We start from the raw sequence: 19092 nt of genomic DNA, 5'->3' as shown, positions 1-19092 counted from the left end.
TGGTATAGCCACAAGTTCTGAAGTGCCAAGAAAGGGCTGCTGCCATTTGCTCAAGCCCTTGAGCTAGAGTAGCAGAGAAGTGCTGGCCTCAGAATGAGACTGGGTGTGTATTTCAGTGATATAGTTGTGCTGGCCTTCCCCTGCATAAAGCTCAACATTACTGCGCCTTTGAGGATTTCATCCTGAGATGTTTTGGGGGGTTGTTTGTTTGTTTGTTTGTTTACAGCCAAAAACATTTGCATTACAATTTAGAAGCTTTAGTCTCACTTTGTCATCTCTAAAATTGTGACATTTTGCCTTGGTGACATACAAACATCCTTCACGTTGCTGAGCATAACAAAAAAAGGGGACCTGGACTTTGTAAGTCTACAAGGTCCAGGCCTAGTGAAAATAGAAGGGAAGTCCTTTCCTTAGTTACCTTGCGACTTTTCCTTCCTCTAGCTTGTATCTTGCTCTTTAGGAAACACTTGACTCCTTGGTAGGTTACTGTGGTGACCTGCAGCATGCTTGCAGCCAGTGATTTGCACTCTATAGCTCAGGCAGGCAGTACTGCACCTCTAGGCTCTACTGTGGCTGCCTTGATCCTCAAACTTTGTCAGTTCGCCACCACCAGAAAAAGCCCAGTGTTTGAACTGGGAGCCACTTTGGCAACCGCATCCTTCAGCCGGATACAGAGTGGTTCTCTGCATGGCAGAGAAACATTTCTGGAGGACAGTGATGGACCCACTTTGGCAACTGCTTGTCCTCTAAAACACTCACCAGTCACATTTAGTGTGTTAACAAGACCTGCATTCAGGCCGCCATCTCAAGTATATGTGAGAGGGAAGTAGGAGAGGATACAAAAAAAAATAAAAATCAATGACAGGAGAGGGAAAAAAAGAGGGGAAAATATCAGTTCAGAGAAGAAAATATCTTCAAAAAAGAGAAAAATTTAGTGCAGAGAGGGATTAAATGAAGCAATTTAATGGTGAAAATTATAGTTAGCCTAATGTTTGCAGTGTTGTTGTAGCTGTGGTTATCCCAGGATATTAGAGAGACAAGGTGGGTGAGATAATATTTTTCATTGGACCAACTTCTGTTGGTGAAAAAGACAAGATTTCGAACTACACAGAGCTCTTCAGGTCTAGGAAAGGTACTCAGAGTGTCACAACTAAATACAAGTTGGAACAGTTGTTTAGCATAAGTAGTTAACACATGTTCTAAGAGACCATTCAAGGTGAAGTGGCCTGAGAGCATCTCCCTAGTCTTTGGCCAAAAAAGTGGGGGAGGGGTTAGTGAGTTACAGATTGTTGTAATAAGCCATAAATCCAGTGTCTTTATTAAGACCATGAGTTTTAGTGTCTAGCAGAGTTATGAATTTAAATTCCCAGACTCATCTTGTGCTGGTGTGCAGGTTTCCTTTGAGGATGAGATCTGAGAGGTCAGATATCATGTGATTGTTTTGTGAAAAGTGTTCACCCACAAGTGATACAATGTTTTGTCTTTTTATCATTTTTCTGTGAGAGTTCATGCAAGAGCACAGTGATTGTCTGGTTTCACCCACATAGAATCATCTGACTGGACACCCCACAGTAGATAAAAACAACACACTCGATCATTACATTGATAGCTTCAGGAAAAAAATTGACTGAAATCCTTAAACATCACATCCACCACAGTCTCTCCACTGCTGAGAGGACAGCAACACTGTCCCCTGAAATCCAGCCATCAGATAGTGATCAAACCAGCAGACAAAAGGTTCACCATTCTGGTCTTCAGCTGTGATGACTGCATCAGTGAGCCCAACCGCCAACTCTCTGACATCACCTACTATAAAGAACCCAGAGACCCCCACACACACCACAGTTCACCCAGGAATTTAAGGATATCATCAAATTCTTCCCCAAGCAACTCCAAGAAAAACTCTACAATCTCATCCCCCGTGAGCTGCCCCCAGAGACCTTGTACATGCTTCCCAAGATACGTAAACAGGGGAACCCAGGCAGACCCATCATATCTGGGCATGGCACTTTTATTGAAGGAATATCAGGACTCATAGAAACCATCCTCAAACCAATCACCGCACAAAGGGACAGCTTCCTCCATGACACAACCGACTTCCTCCACAAACTCTGCAACATTACAGCCTTCCTAAGAACACTGTCCTTGACACTTATACACCAACTTCCCTCACAATGATGGCATCACTGCCTGCCTTAAATATCTTCAGGACAAAGGACAACACTCAGATATCCAGCCAAAACACATTACCAAACTCATCCATTTCATTGTCACCCATAACAATTTTACAGGCAACAACAAACACTTTGTCCAAGTCATGGGAACAGCTGTGGGTACTAGAATGGCTCCCCAATATGCCAACCTGTTGATGAGCCCCCATGAGGAAGAATTTCTGGACAAATGCACCACAAAACCAATGATATACCTGAGATACATTGATGATATTTTCATCCTCTGGACAGACGACCTAATCTCCCTCATAGATCTTCACCACAACTTCAACAACCACCACCTGTCCATTAAACTCTCTCTAGAACACTCCCACACCAGCCTCAACTTCCAGGACACGAGGATCACTTCAACAATGGAACCCTTCAGACAACTATGTACAAGAAACCCACAGATCACCACACCCACCTTCAGAGATCCTCCCCAAACACACCAAGCAATCTGTTATCTACAGCCAGGCCCTCGGATACCACAGAATATGCTCAGAGGAGAAAGTGCAGGATACACACCTTAACACACTAAAAACTGCCTTTGTCAAACAAGGACACCCCACCAGAGAAGTAGATTGCATCATGGAACAGGCCATCCAAATTCCCCGAGAGAACCCACTTCAATACAGGGGGGGAACCCTCCGACCTCACACCGTTAGTTGTCACCTGCTACCCAACACTGTAACCCATACAAGGCATCTTTAAACAATTACAGCCCATACTCAATGGGGACCTGAAAGAAATCTTTCCCAACCCCCCTCTTCTGGCCTTCAAACAACCCCCTGATCTCAGTAAGCTCATCAGAAGCAAGCGCCCCACAGACCAGGACACACCAACTCAAAGCAGCACTGGACCCTGTCAGATCAACAGATGCAAAACCTGCCTACCTATTTCCACTGCTACGATGACCAGTACCTCCCACAACACACCTTTCAAGATCCATTATGCCTATCGCACCTTGTGGTGTACCTCATCCAGTGCACTAAATATCTCAACAACAACTGTGTGGGTGAAACCAGACAATTACTATGCTTTCAAATGAAGTCACATAGAAAAGTGATAAAAGACAAACACCATATCACTGATGGGCCAACACTTTCACTAAACGTCATTTCATTATCTGACCTCTCAATCTTTGTCCTAAGGGAAATCTGCACAACACTTTCGAAAGACAAACAAATTCATAACTTTGCTAGACACTAAATATCACAGTCTAACTAAAAACACTGGATTCATAGCTTATTACAACAGTATGTAACTCACTATGTTCCCCGTTTTTGTCCTATGACTGAAGAGGTGTTAATAGGCACTTCACCTTTAATGGTCTCATAGACTAGACTAGGTGGGTACGGTAATATCTTTTATTGGACCAATTTCTGTTGGTGAAAGAGACTAGCTTTCAAGCCACACAGAGCTCTCCTTCTTAGAATGTGTTTAATTATGTTAAACAATCTGTTTCACCGTGTATTTAGTTGTGACACTGAGTACCTTTCTCAGACCTGAAGAGAAGCTCTCCGTAGCTCGAAAGTTTGTCTTTCAGCAATAGAAATGGTCCAATAAAATATATCACCTCTCCCACCTTATCTCTCTAATGAACAATATGGCCCTGAAAGAGCAAAGGCAAACTTGACAAGATAGAGAGGGGACATTAGGGTAAAATGGAGGGAAAATAAAGCAGACATAGGATTTCTGTTTTGTATAAAATCACTTTGTACAACATTGTCAATCTGCCAATGAACAGAAGTTAAAGTGTTTCTGGCCTAAACATAAGAAAATTAGATTCTTCCCCAGCGTTTAGACAGGGATATGGTGATGTTCCCTCTCTAGTCCCTGCCCCTTTGGATGCTAATGATTTTCCTCCATTGCTTTTTGAAGGGTTGACAGGGATGACTTCACAAACAGAAATAAGCAGCTGCCTGATTCCTTGCTGATTGTACAGCAAATACGTACTACTGCAATTGGCCTGGTTTTGCAGAGTAGATGTTAGGTGATGATGGCACAGGTGGGACCAATGCTTCTTTAAAAGGGACATTTTAAACTTGAAATCTAAGCCATGTTTATACTATAGAGTTAAAAGCAGTTTGAGTACGCAGCTCCCCTGGCAGAATTCTGTTTATTTGTATGGTTTAATAAACTACTTTCTCCTGTTTTTAAAATGTTTTCCCCTCCCTTGCTGCTGTTTAAAAAAAATTGTCACAAATAAGGAAACTGAGCATAATAATCAGAGAAACTGAGGCCATGTCTAAACATATAGCTGCGCCACTGCAGCACGTCTGGTGAAGACGCTCTGTGCCGATGTGAGAGAGCTCTGCCATCGACATAAAACCACCTCAACGAGTGGCAGTAGCTATGTCAGCGGAAGACGCTTTCCCGCCAACAGCGCTGTGCACATGAGCACTTATGTCAGTGTAACTTATGTCGCTCAAGGGGCGGTTTATTCACACCCCTGAGCAACATACGTTTTCCCAACATAGATTGTAGTGTAGACATAGCCTGACTTTACACAAAGCGCTGACACTGCAGAAATCAAAAACAGAAAAATCTTCTCTCTCCAATCTGTAAGATACAGTCATTTTAGGTGCTACTTGGAACAACAGTAGGTGAAAATTTTCAGACAGAAGTGTGTTTTTTTTTTTTTTTTAAGTTTACAAAATCCCTGTTAAAAATGCCAAGATAAAATTCATGCAGTGTGTCTGCAAAGGAAGAAAGGAAATAGAGGGACCCACAGTGTTTTTCATATGTTCTTTATGCTTTAAATAAAAAAAAAAATACTATCAGTTTGAACTGGTTGGCATGTTTTTTAAATGTTTGTATTTTTACTGGTGTGTTCTTTAACAGGGTGATAAAGACTTCCCTCCAGCTGCAGCTCAGGTGGCTCACCAAAAACCTCATCCCTCTGTGGAAAAGCTTCCTCATCCACAACACCTCAATCAGCACATCAACCAGCCTCGCAAGTGAGCCCTCTGTCAAAAAGCCAGCCAAACTGCATCAGTGAATACATTGTAGAAAGAAGAGATTCGAGTTTTTAGGATTCACGCTACCAAATCAATAAAACTGGCCTTTAAAAATGATAGATGTTGCTTTTGCCTTAATTCTCCATGGTTTAATAAAAATGGAGATTTCATTAGGTTCTGTTACTCCAGATGGAAAACATGCTGCTTTGCCGCTGTGTGTTTGCTGATCAAGAGTATTACTCAGTTTATCCAGTTCAGTTTTGCTTAGCAATGTAATAAATCGGTTATTGCCAAGACCAAACGTGAATATAAATAATTAATCTGATGAAGGGATTTAGATGCGGGATTGCCATAGCCAATAGCAGAGGTAACTTTAATGTTAAACCTATTGGGGATCATATAAGATTTTGTGTTTGGTTTATTTGACGTGGGGAGGATATTTTTTTTATTTGTTTGGGAGGTTTGTAATATGTGGGAGTCTGATTTTTATAGAATCTTGCAGTCTGGACTATATTTGTAATCTATCTAGAATATAAGAAAGAATGTTGCTAAAGTTTTTATGCTTTAGATTCTCTCCTTTGAATTTAGCTGTGGCAGAGAAGAAATGATCAGACACCATGATCAAATGGGGTGTGTGGGGAGGAATCTAGTTGATCCTTTGTGACACCATGTTCCATTTACAGCACCTCTTCCATGTAGACTTCGTACATTTGGAGCGCTGTTGCTTTAGGTGGGAGGAAGATGTCAAAATAGGGGGAAGCCTATTCTATGCAGTGTCATTCCTCAACTCACCTGTTGGGTCTCGTGATGGGTATTTGTGAGACTTCAGGACCCTGTGAAGCCTTTCTAAATAAAGTGAGCAATAAGGCATAATGGTGTGTAGTAAATCATTGAGGTGCAAGCAGTCCAATGCTGTGAAGAAGTGAGCTCCCTTACTTCCCACTGAGAGAGTTGAGGGAACTCAACATCTCACAGAATTGGCCCCAAAATAGACAGAAGGGTAAATCCATTTAACTTAAATACGGTGTATGGTTATTGTTCTAAAATATGGACTATCTGTAACTGTAAATGTGTATGACATCATTGTGCATGGTCTATTACATACCATGTCTGCTGTTTTTTCTAGACTTTTACCATAGGCAAGCAGATGATACAGATAAGATGTACCATTTTAACTAACGTAGTCAAGGTTAGGTCTGGCCATGTGTATAAATCTTTTTATGCTTGCACAGTTTAAAATCACTAGCTCTATCAAAATCAATACCCCTATCTATTGCCTCCCACATCTAATCTCTATACACCCATGACATTTTTTTTAAATGTAGCCTATATTTTTTAATATGTAGTTGAATTTTTAAAGGAATATAAATACACTACAGGCTTTAGTACCCTGCATGATTATAGAACATCACTTCAAGGAACGTGGCCACTTGGACCAACATTGAAGTCACTCATCTGGCAAACCCTGGTAGTTCTGGGCTGCTCAGGGCTTGGTAGTGTATTTAGAGTTAAAAATCAAATAGCATGAAAAAGTAGTGAGAGGAGAGCTTTAAAAATACTATTTAAAACCATGCTAAATAAAGTCATGATTATTCTGAGTGGCTGATTATTGTAAACTGAAATAGAAAAAACAGTGGCATTTTCTAAATGGGATAATTCAGTTCATTGTGAGTAAGATTTACCCCTGTGCAGACGCCCTGCACAAGGGCTGTGCATCACTTGGTGAGGATCCTCTACACATAGAAATGAACTTCACCCTGTATGCGTTCATGTACATCTGCAGACCAAAAAAAGTATAGTCTGGCTATGCGATCCTTCTGTAAATGAAATAAGACTGTGAATTTCTTGGGCTTCTGGGAAAATATTCAAATTTAATAAAAATTTATGCTGGAATATTTTCTTGTCAGCTGTCTTCACCGTACTGTCAGCTTAAGAGACTTGTGAACTGTATTTGCTTTAAGGATGGAGCATCCTCTCAAATTAAAATTTGCATATTCAGCATTTTAAAAAAACACACTGAAACACACAACATAGGCCTCTTCTCTAAGGACACAGACTTGTAATCCCTTACTCTTGTTAGAGGACTTATTCCTTCACCCTCCCACTTCCCTGGTCCTTCTCGTGTGAACAGAGAGTAACAATACCCAAAATCTGAAGGTGCACACAATTCGATGTTTATTGGGGTGAACTTCCAGCAAGCTTAAATCCGAGTTCCCTTTCCTTATTTTCGAATCCCAACTTACTTCCTGTTTGCCCCTAATTTATACAGTAATATTCTCAGCTATACCTTAACCAATCATTTTACTGAAATTTACCTAACCAATCCTAACATATTGTAGCATGATTAGCTAACCAATTATATCCCACCACCTTAATTAGCTTAGACCCAGCAAAATTAATGATACAGCAGACAGAAACAATTACAGAACCAGACAGAGACCATGCAAATAAACAATAGCAAAGTGGGAAATATAATAAAACAATACAGAAGTGAGAATTTCACAACTACACCTATAAAGACATAAGGATTTCCCAGCTGTGTCTATTGATAAGAGAGTTCTTACCAAACAGAAAACTATCAAGCTAAATTTCCTTTTACATCTTCTAGGCTCTTCCCTTTATCTGGAGATGATAGATCAGATCACCTCCCTAACAGCCCCAGATTGCCTTATTTCAATATGACTAGTTTGGAATCTGAGGGTGTGACCACATGCTTCCCAGCTTATGGCTGCTTCCACTGCTTAGCCAAAGGCCTTAGCTTAAGAACAGGCCCTCAGACTGTCACAGTGAGAGAAGGCCCTTACACAGATTCTTTCTTTTATACCTCTATAACTAGCTAAATGCTAAACATTTACCTACGTTCTTAAAGTATAGGCCTTTACAGACAGGCCTAAATATGTACACCTCTACCCTGATATAACGTGACGCGATATAACACGAATTCGGATATAACACGGTAAAGCAGTGCTCTTGGGGGGTGGGGCTGCGCACTCCAGCGGATCAAAGCAAGTTCGATACAACGCAGTTTCTCCTATAACGCGGTAAGATTTTTTGGCTCCCGAGGACAGCGTTATATCGGGGTAGAGGTGTATATCCGAACAACCCTGTGGTTCTGTTAAAGCCAATGGAATTACTTACCTGAGTAAGTTGACTTGCATTTTGGGGCAGTGACTGTTTTTGTACAGTGCCTAGCGCAATGGGGCCTCATTCTTCATTTGCCTTTAGGCACTATTATAAAACATGGCTAATATTAATAATACTTGCATGCTGGCAGGATTCAGCCCTGAAACATTGCTGATATGCTAACGGTCCAGTCAACAGTTGGCACTGTCGTGCACCAATACATCTTCCTCAATTATTTGGTAGTATGTGGGTACTGGCTTTGGAATTCACTGCGTCTAGCAATAGGAGATGACACTGCATGCTTCCAGTGATATATTACTTCTTATTACAGTGACCATCAAACTTAATGTTAAACGCTAGGCACACTCCTAATGCTGGTTGTCAGTATATATAGACAACCTTTGCAGCATCCATTAGATATTCTAGACAGATGTAGGTGTGAACAGCAGAAAATTACTCAGATCGTTTTAGTGATTTTCAAGATGGTGAGAATTAATATAAGCTTAGAGGGACTCGCTCTGTATAGACATAGTATAGAAACTGTTGGATATCCATGTTTGCACACATAGCACCACCTTGTCCAAAATAAAAAAATCTTAGCCAGGGGGATGGATTGTGTGCTGCTGCAGGATCTATTTAAATTAAATAAATGCATTTTAACAGCCTTTAAGTGCAAAATAAAGTATCCAGATATTCAGCTGTTAACATGAAATGAATGTTAGACATTTCCTGGAATAGAATTGTCAGCATGGTAATGTAACAATAAAAATGACTCCTGTGGTATATATTTGGTGTACCTCTCGATGGGTTCAATACATCTGAACTGTTATTTGATTCTTACTCAAAATGTTAAGCAATGAATCAACATTTGAACTAGTGACATTTATTGAGGTTGCTTGGCACAAGATATGGGAAGTTTTAAATATATTCTCATCCTGTGAAGTATTCCCTGGTCATTTAAAATAAAACTAGCTGCTGTCTACTAGAATGTTGGTTACTAATGCAAGTTAGGAAACTGACAATCTGGGGATTCCCAGAAGTTCTTCATGGGGGACACAGATGTAGAAGCTGGGGAAACTAGGTACAGCAATTTGTTTTATGGTACTTAACATTTTAATGTAGTACTTGTTTCAGTTCTGTTCTCTCTCAATGCAAAAGGTTTTATAATCAGCATAGTTGTAAACTTCTCAAAGTCCTTTAACATGATGTATAGATTTGTAGCACCCTTTGTAACAAGCTAGTTTAAAAAAAACTAAGATCACGATATTGAAGAAGTGAGGTTCTTACCCACGAAAGCTTATGCTCCCAATACTTCTGTTAGTCTTAAAGGTGCCACAGGACCCTCTGTTGATATTTTTGGAGACTTACTGGTAGTAGTAATTTATTATTATTACTACTTACATAGCACTATAAATGTGCATGGTGCTTCACAGTACGCATAAAGATGGATTCCCTGCTCTGAGGAGTTTACAGTGTAAAGCTCTGATCCTGCAAACATGTACACGTGTTTAACTTTACGGACATGACTTGTTCTACGAACTTCATTGGGACAAATCGCATGCATAACAGACAGCTTCCCCATTCTAGAATTCAAAAACCTTAAGTGGTGGGATATTAATCCTAATAAAGATGGAGTAAAATTTTCACTATTTGTGAATACTTTGGGGTGGTCTCTTAGCACAGGAGGTTGCCTTTGTCATTTACAGGTGGTGTCTTGTACAGGTTTTACTGTAATTGAGAGGGTGCAAAGAATCTACATTAATGAAAAAATATTTCCTCAAACCATTGGTACTCAGATGGGGTCATATAGTAAGTACCCTCTCAGAAAAACGTGGTAACTCCACATGGTCGCTGTGTGACTTTTTAACTATTCCTGCCCTCGGGTTGTAGTTGTGGATAATGGAGGAGGGAGGCAGGCTACCTACTCTGAAGATATGGGCGGGAAGGGGGCTGTAGTTCTGTGGATGGACTGAGGACTCCATGGAATTTTAGCTGCTCTGAGTTCTTTTTCTAGGCCCCCTGCTCCCTGGTAATGTGAGACTATATACCCACTGGCCATTCATTCCAACATCTGCATAAATGACAGCTTCTCTAGGGAAGCGGGGTGGGGGTGGCACTGGGGCACATGCTATTGCTATTTAGAACAACATTACCTTTGGATATCTGCCATCTCCAGAGGGGAGAAGGATCCTGAGCCCTAGCTGTAATGCGTTAAGGTGCAGAGGCCTCCATGGGTTTGGAAGGGACAGAAAGTATGAAGTGGGGATGTTGCTTCTTTTTTCTAAAAAAACAACAAGGAGTCTGGTGGCACCTTAAAACCTCACTTCTTCGGATGCATCCGAAGAAGTGGGAGGTTTTTACCCACGAAAGCTTATGCCCAAATAAATCTGTTAGTCTTTAAGGTGCCACCAGACTCCTTGTTGTTTTTGTAGATACAGACTAACACGGCTACCCCCTGCTTCTTTTTTCTGTATCCCTGAAAATCCCTCGGGAATTTGTATCTCCTGGTTCGCCTCAGCCCACATCAATTGACAGTATCTGGAAAATGGTATTTTCCTCTACCTTTCTATAATATCCTGGAAAAAGCTTTGGGACTGGAAGGCTGGGAGAAGAGATGGAAAAGGATGTTTTGTTCAAAGTGGTCCACAAAATGAAAAAAATTGAGGATTGCTATTTAAGACTTGTCTGTTTCCCTCTCCTGCAAGGTACTAAGCTGAGGCAGGAACGGGTACAACATTCTAAGTGGACTATTTATTACTGCTTGGAGGTGGCAGAGGTATTAAGATGTGATCATTTATGCAACCTGTAGTGATCTCTCAACACCTGCTAAAGGCCAGGTTTGAAATGCAGACACCAAGCCTATTACAAAATACACGCTTGCAAGTGATCTGTTAAGTAGCCCTGTAATACAATCGCTGCTGCCCAGCTTGTGTTTGAGGTATTTTTAGCAAACTGAAGTCCATATTATTCTACACTCACAGCATTAAAAAAAAATGCTTTTGTAATCTCTGATTTTCAGGATTCTAAAAGTTGCTTTGCGGTTAGTGAATGATGAATATAATACCACAGTGCCTACTGACGATAGCGAGGACACCTGTGTTACCTTATAGTTCTCTCGTTATTGTGTGTGTATATGTGAGCAAAAATTCTGTTGCAAAATATTTTTACCCTTGCTTCTGGCTGATAATCAGGTGACAGTTTACAAAAGCAGACAAAGTAACTTCATCCCAAGGCATTCTCAGTAAACTTAAACTACGTATGGTGTCAATGGGAGTCAATCTTTTATAACAAATGTTTCTGGAAGTTCAAAATCATTGATTCAATTCAAGTTAAATGCAAGTGTTTTCTGCACTTAGTGGCAGCTGCCAGAAGCTGGAATAACTTGTGGCTCATGGTATTTCGAATGTGACAGGAACCCCAGGCCATGTTTGAAATCTTACAAGGCAATCTGTTCTTTTGAGAATCCTAGCCAGGTTCCTCCTCCACTGAGGGTAGACCGTACTTGGCTAACCAAACCATACCTTCTGAGGTTTGCCCATTACAAGACTAATAGAAATTAGAGCTAGAAAGATAATGCCTCAGGTTCAGGAAATAAATGTTCAGCCTTTCCTTGCCTCAGCTCCCCATCTGTAAAATGGGGATAATAGCACTTCCCTACCCCACAGGGGTGTAATGAGGCTAAATACATTTTAAAATTATGAAATACTTTGAGGTTTAGTGATGAAAAGGGCTATATAAAAGCTAGATATTATTACTGTAATGGAATTGAAATAAGTAGCCTACTGTAGCATGACAGGAGATGATATGGATTAGATTAAAAATGCTATATTGTGAAGAGGCTGTTGCTACATGGATGGCAAAACCAAGCCCTCCAATGCTAAGATGGGTTGAGGTACATGGAAACAGAATCTTTTAAGGAGGTGATCTACATGGTGAGGGTATACAGCCTTAGGATCCACTGGCATGCTCAATGTACTCACATGAGTAAAGTTAGTCTGATGGGCAGGCTTTTGCAGGATCAGGCCCAAAGACAGATGTGTTAGCTCCATCTCCATCTTTATTTAATTTATGGTTAAACCCTGCTTAATTATTTTAAAGAAAAAGATTTTAGCCTTTACCGCTTAAAGGACATTTAGGGCTTGTCTACACTGGCAATGTTAAAGTGCTGCCATGGCCTCTCCCAGCACTCTAAAAAACCCACCTCCACGAGGGGCACAGCACCCAGCGCTGGGGCACTGTCTACACTACCACATTACAGTACTGCAACTTGCAGCGCTCAGGAGGGTGTTTTTTCACACCCCTGAGCAAGAAAGTTGCAGTGCTGTAAAGTGCCACTGTAGACAAGCCCTTATTTAACCTTAGTTTTTTCTGTAATTTAAAAATTACTTATAACTCTTGCTCTCTAATAATGCTTAGTGCTTTCCTCCTTTTTGTACAATTAAATCTCAAGCCTTTTAAAAAAATAACTTTTAACCCTTGCCTATTTCCATTGCTGACACAAAGCGGCAGGCCAGGGAAAGCAAGTTATTGGGGAGGTAGTTTTGGTGCTGAACTCAGCAGAATGCAGGTGACATCACAAGGGCAAAGTGCTAGGCGAGTCTAGAACCAGTGAAAGTGGTAGGCTTTCAATCTCTGCCCCCAACAGGCCCCTGGAGATGGAGGTTGCATTGGGTGCAACTGCCCTAGAGCTAGTGGAAGGAAGGGAATGAGAGTAGGCCCTAGTCCCTTATGATCGCCACTGCTTCTGCCTGGTGCTGGGGTAGTGGAGGCCTGTGAGGGACTTGGGAACTCTACCTCTGGAAGGCCCATGAAGGCAGTGGCCAGTAGCGTGGGCCACATGCTACTGGAATACAGCATAATCAGCCCTTTTTTAAGCAAAGTATTTATTCACCTCTGCAGTGAGATGGGGTAAGAGCCTAAAATGTAACAGCTTAGTTTGGGCCAGTTTTAATTTAAAATAATAATAAAAAAAAAAAAGGTAAGTGAATCTGCACCAGTCGAACTTGGTGGTGCTCAGTAAATGTGATTTTCGTTAGAAAATTATATTGCAGACAAAATGGCCAGTTACAGTCCTATAAAGTGCTGAGCCCTTCCCACAGCCCTCAACTCCCATTGACTTGAATGGGAGGTGCCCGGCAGGATTTGGGCTCCATGCATAATTCAGTGATTTGTAAGTGTGCATGACTGTGAATCTTCTTCCGGGGCAAGGAGAGGGGAGGAATGTTTACATGAAAGGTTTAACATTTTACAAGCTTCCGGTTATCTACAGGGCTCAGCCTAGGAAAACATATGTTGGTCATGTGTGCTACAATAGGTGGAACCAGACATCTATTTTTATAGGCTGTGGAATCAAGACATAATTCAACTAAAACTAAGCCCTAAAATTATATCTGACATTCTAATACAGCCACCTACTGAGAAAAAGAGTAGTCAGTTTTAGAATCTGAGATCTGATATTTTATTCATCTCATGGAGATGGAGCAATGTGGGCTCAGACTTCAGCGAATACATTTACTAGATGAACACCTTTAATGTCCTTTATAGTTTCTCAGTGTTAAATATTTAAATCTGAGCGGTTTATTTTAAAAAATAGTTTAATTAGAAGCTGATTCTATGCTTGATTCCTACTCTTATGAAAAACTGTAACAAATAGCACAAGTGAGAATTTTTTTCCCATATAGTCTGATTTATCAACCAGAACAGGATAAACATTAGCCTACTGCTGATGTGACAAATGTGACAGCTGGAGGGGTCTGGAATGAATACAGAAACCTTAAATAAGCTTTTCAATTGAGCTCATTATGAGGACATTTGTTAAACACACAGCCTCTTCTTTTGCTGTGCCAAGCAGCTCTTAGCATATACACATTGGAAACCTATACTTTATAGCACAAGGGCTCTATTTTGCATGCTAATTGCTGGTTCACCATTAGCCGATTGTTTCTAAGTTAAATATTGATGGGAAGTATAGAGCGTGATCTGACTATTTATCATGGATTAGAATAATCCTCTCTCCTGAGTTCATATATTTACTTTAATAGACGTTAGTGTATTAATATACACTTTTCTGGATGTTATGGTATGCAGTATGAATGACTGATTTTGATGTCACGTATCAGAGGGGTAGCCATGTTAGTCTGGATCTGTAAAAATCAACAGAGAGTCCTGTGGCACCTTGCGTCTGAGGAAGTGGATATTCACCCATGAAAGCTTATGCTCCACTACATCTGTTAGTCTTAAAGGTGGCACAGGACTCTCTGTTGATTTTGATGGTCAATCTTTTTATAACTGGTGTGATTTTATCCAGTGGAGGCAGGCGACAAAGTGCAGAACATTCCATCAGTCTTTTTGTGCAGGAATTCTATATCAATAGAACTTAAGCAGAGTCTTCCTGGATTCTCTGCCAGATGTCAGCCTGCAAATCTTTTAGTGTAAGGAAATTTTACAGCATCTCTACAGTAGATGGCCCAGATTCTACCAACAGAGTCTGCACATCCATGGAGTGCTGTTGAATTCAGTGGCACTCCTCGTGAGTAGTATAAAGGTAATTGCAGACTTTGTTTGCAGGATGGATGGATCAGTTATCTGAGTTAAAGTGGTAATCTCCAGAAACATGCATCCTCAGTAACTGTAAGATATCAACTGGAAAAATAGTAAAACAGGAGACTTAAGAGCCAGATCCTGGACTGCATCTGAGTGCTAATCCCTAGCATTACGTGCAACATCAAAAATGCTATTACAATAGACACTTGTTTGCATCAACACCTTGTAAGAGCAACCGCCGCTTATGAGCGGCATTTCCCCTGGGACCACTTTCTCTACTGTGAATTGTCAACACCCCCCATAACAGCAATAGCTGCTTAGGAGCAATGTAGCAAAAGGGCTATGTTGCTACTAATGAGCAACTACTGTATTCTGATCTGATACCATTGTTACATTCACCTTGCTCTGGTGTAAACTACACAGGAGTAGGTCAACAATACGTCAGGCCTGGAAGGTTCAATTGTTCTGCACACCGAGGTTAGTGGGTAGCTTCTCCATTTCTCAAGACAGTGACTGGGGGTCAGGTCTCATTTACAATGCAATATCAGTTTAGTGTGCTAATCCTGTATGTACTTAAGGGTTGTTTCTCAGTAATTTCTCTTCTTGTTTCCAGCCAAGTTAAGTTTTGCTTTTCTACTTCAGTGTATTGGTTTATTTCCCATCTCTCACATTAATCTCCGTACATGTAGTAATAAACAAACTGGGACAGGAAGGAATTGAGTCAAACTTGTCTGCCTTTGAGTTGTGCTGCTTGGCATTATAAGAGGGATCAGGCCTTTAGCCCTGGACCTGATCCTACAAGGAGATGTGCAGGCAGACACCTGCACTGCCCCACTGACTGGAAGGGAAGAGAGCTGGAATTCATGGGGGCTCAACAGAGGCACAGGGGATTCATCTATGAACCTCTCCTTGCTAGACTGGGGACTTAAAATGGTGGCAATAACTACCTAACTTGTTTTTACTTTTTATTGTAAAGATCCACCAAATGCTATTGTGTAAGGTGGTTTGTTGGCAAGCAGGAGTGGTCACTACTATGAAGTGGACAAATCCATGCATATGCAACTCACGCACCACCTGGGTGTGGTGCTCTGTCCCAGCTAGTGGCACCAAGACCACTTTGAGATTAATGAGTCTGCTTTAAAGCCTTAGCTAAGGGCCACATGGCCACATGCAGTAGAGGCTCATGCATTTAGCTCCATAGGTCCCGGGTTCGATGTGCCCACAGACAACCAGGGTCTGTCGGCGTTACAAGAAGGGGCTTCTCCGGGATTTCAACTGGGAAGTCTCTGAAGCTCAAGACATGCTTCCTCAGCTAGGGGAAGTATGTAACCCACACACCTCCTGGGTGTGGTGTTCTGCCCCATCTAGTGGCACTGAGACCACTTAGAGAGAATTAAATGAGTCTGCTCTACAGCCTTAGCTAAGAGCCATGTGGCTTTTAGCTCATGCAGTAGAGGCTCATGCATGAAGCTCCAGTAAGTCTCAGGTTCGATCCCACCCGCCGATAACCGGGGTCTGTTGGTGTTACACATACACACACTAAATGACTCAGTATTCACTACCAGTAATAAATTCTGCTAAATGGGAGAAAATGCTCTGATTTTGCAAAGATTAATAAAAAGGCATACAGACGCTCCCCGAGTTACGTAAATCCGACGTACGCAAATCCAAGTTTATGGAAAAAGTTCTGTAAGCTAGAAATAGGAGAGTTTTTTGGTTTGTTTTGGGGGGGGGTTGTATTTTTTTTTTGTTTTTGTGTAATGGTCGGAGATACGTTTCCGACTTACGCAAAATTTGAGTTATGCAAGGCGTACCGGAATGGAACGCCTTGCGTAAGTCGGGGAGCATCTGTATACAGTATTCATCAGCTAGAACATTTCCACCATGATGACACACACACTTCTATTGATCCTGCATTAATTTACAGAAGTAATGACGCTGTTACTATTCTGCAATGGTTACTAAAAGTAATCTAAGTTTCTATGCTACTGTTGCTGTTACCAAAAGACTGCAAAGCACTTGTCTGCTTTGCACAGAGATACTATTCAACTGCTTTTTAAAAGAAGACATCATTCTTAATGTAGCATTCTTTACAGCACTGAAAATCCAAATGCCCTTTGACTAACTGTTTGAAAGAATGAAAAGATTCAGACACAGTCCTTTACAAGCAAGCAATAGAGACCAACTCCCCCCAGGAGTTATTTGCCCTCCTTGAAACTCTGCTTTAATGCCTACATAAAACTTGATAGTGGCTAGGCTGCTAGTGTGCCAAGACCACTGCCTTTCATGCTGACCAATACTGTCACATTGTTTCCTTGTATGCCCCTGTCTGGATCCATCTGTTCTCTCTTGTTTCATACTTAGATTTTAAGCCCCTGGGGTCAGGGACTGCCTTTTTGTTCTGTGTTTGTACATTGCCTATCACAATGGGGGCCTGGTCCATGACGAGGGCTCCTAGGTGCTACTGTAATACAAATAAATACTAATAAAATGCAGTTCTACCCAGAAAAGTGATTTTATAAAGATGGGTTTCAGAGTAGCAGCCGTGTTAGTCTGTATCTGCGGATACAGACTAACACGGCTGCTACTCTGAAACCTGTCATTATGCAAGGCACTGCATTTAGCCATATGGAGTGGAAATCCATCAACTTCATGAAAAAACTCGTACAGATACAGACAGACATCATCTTCCTTTCCAAATGCAAGCAGATGGACATCATACCAAAAGGACTAAAGGTAAAAAATCCATTACAATCTACATATCACACAGACTATGCTGAGAGACTGTGTCACACACTCTCAAAGAATCTGCGAAACCACCTGATCAGCATCCTATACAGCAAACAGGGAAAGATTAAGAATGAGCTTAATAAATTTGTTAGTCTCTAAGGTGCCACAAGTACTCCTGTTCTTTTTATAAAGATGGTACCTTCTTGTTCGTTGAGCCATTGCCTTGCACCTTTTATAGGCCACAGAGTGTATGGGAGCCAATAAATATGGAGCCCCAAATTGTCATTCGATAAATAGTTGCATTTGAAGGGACTAGCCAGTACTAAACTTGGCAAGCAGTCGTGAACTTTTTATTACACTTTTTCTTTCTTTTTGCTGGTCAGCCAACCATCTCTGCTTTCTTCTTCCTAGCCCAATGACTTCCCTTCTCCTCAGTCCTTACATATTTCTTTTTTAAAGGAACAAGCAACTAATACATCCCTCAGGTGTAGCAGTAGCACAGGAGCATTTGAGATAGTATTAAAAAGCAGTGCAATGGGTAAACTGGTTGTATTAAACCCAGCATCAACCTGAGCCGTTATTTGTCACTCCAAGTGACCTGAACTTTAAACCTTTGAGTGTAAGTTCAGCTGGGGGGACCTTCTCCTCCTACATCACCTTTCCTGAAGAGATGTGCCAACATGGCTACTACTTTCTCCAAGGATCTCACTTACCCAGGAAGCGAGGATTGCTATGTCCATCCAAGAGGTAGTGTTTCCAGTGGCCATCCTGACCTAGTGAGTAGAGCACAGACACAAGAGTTAGGAGACCTGAGTTGTCAATCCATTTAGCAATGGGTTGCCTGATGGCTTTAATGAAGAAAATCATAGAATCATAGGGTTGGCAGGGACCTCAGGAGGTCATCTAGTCCAACCCCCTGCTCACAGCAGGACCTAATCCCCAACTAAATCATCCCAGCCAGGGCTTTGTCAAGCCTGACCTTAAAAACCTCTAAGGAAGAAGATTCCACCACCTCCCTAGCTAACCCATTCCAGTGCTTCACCACCCTCCTAGTGAAGACGTTTTTCCTAATATCCAACCTAAACCTCCCCCACTGCAACTTGAGACCATTACACCTTGTTCTATCATCTGGTACCACTGAGAACAGTCTAGATCCATCCTCTTTGGAACCCCCTTTCAAGTAGTTGAAAGCAGCTATCAAATCCCCCCTCATTCTTCTCTTCTGCAGACTAAACAATCCCAGTTCCTTCAGCCACTCCTAATAAGTCATGTGCTCCAGCCCCCCAATCATTTTTGTTGCCCTCCACTGGACTCTTTCCAATTTTTCCACATCCTTCTTGTAGTGTGAGGCCCAAAACTGGACACAGTACTCCAAATGAGGCCTCACCAATGCCTAATAGAGGGGAATGATCATGTCCCTCAATCTGCTGGCAATGCTCCTACTTATACAGCCAAAAATGCCATTAGCCTTCTTGGCTACAAGGGCATACTATTGACTCACATCCAGCTTCTCGTCCACTGTA

General features: G+C 41.4%; 1 protein-coding gene across 1 annotated transcript in view; it reads left to right on the top strand.

Moving 5' to 3' along the window:
- The window catches only part of DAP (death associated protein), an 83136-nt gene extending 76072 nt beyond the window's left edge, over nt 1-7064 (top strand). Inside the window, exon 4 of the mRNA XM_026659122.2 lies at nt 5058-7064. Coding sequence (XP_026514907.1) covers nt 5058-5177 — 120 coding nt within the window. The 3' untranslated portion in view covers nt 5178-7064. The remainder of the gene's footprint in view (nt 1-5057) is intronic.
- The last annotated feature ends 12028 nt before the right edge of the window (nt 7065-19092 follow it).

The sequence above is a fragment of the Terrapene carolina genome, unplaced genomic scaffold (genome assembly GCF_002925995.2).
Source record: "Terrapene carolina triunguis isolate 2854851 unplaced genomic scaffold, T_m_triunguis-2.0 Scaffold580, whole genome shotgun sequence".
In the NCBI taxonomy this organism is placed as follows: domain Eukaryota; kingdom Metazoa; phylum Chordata; order Testudines; family Emydidae; genus Terrapene; species Terrapene triunguis.
This window is presented reverse-complemented; position numbering and strand designations above follow the sequence as displayed.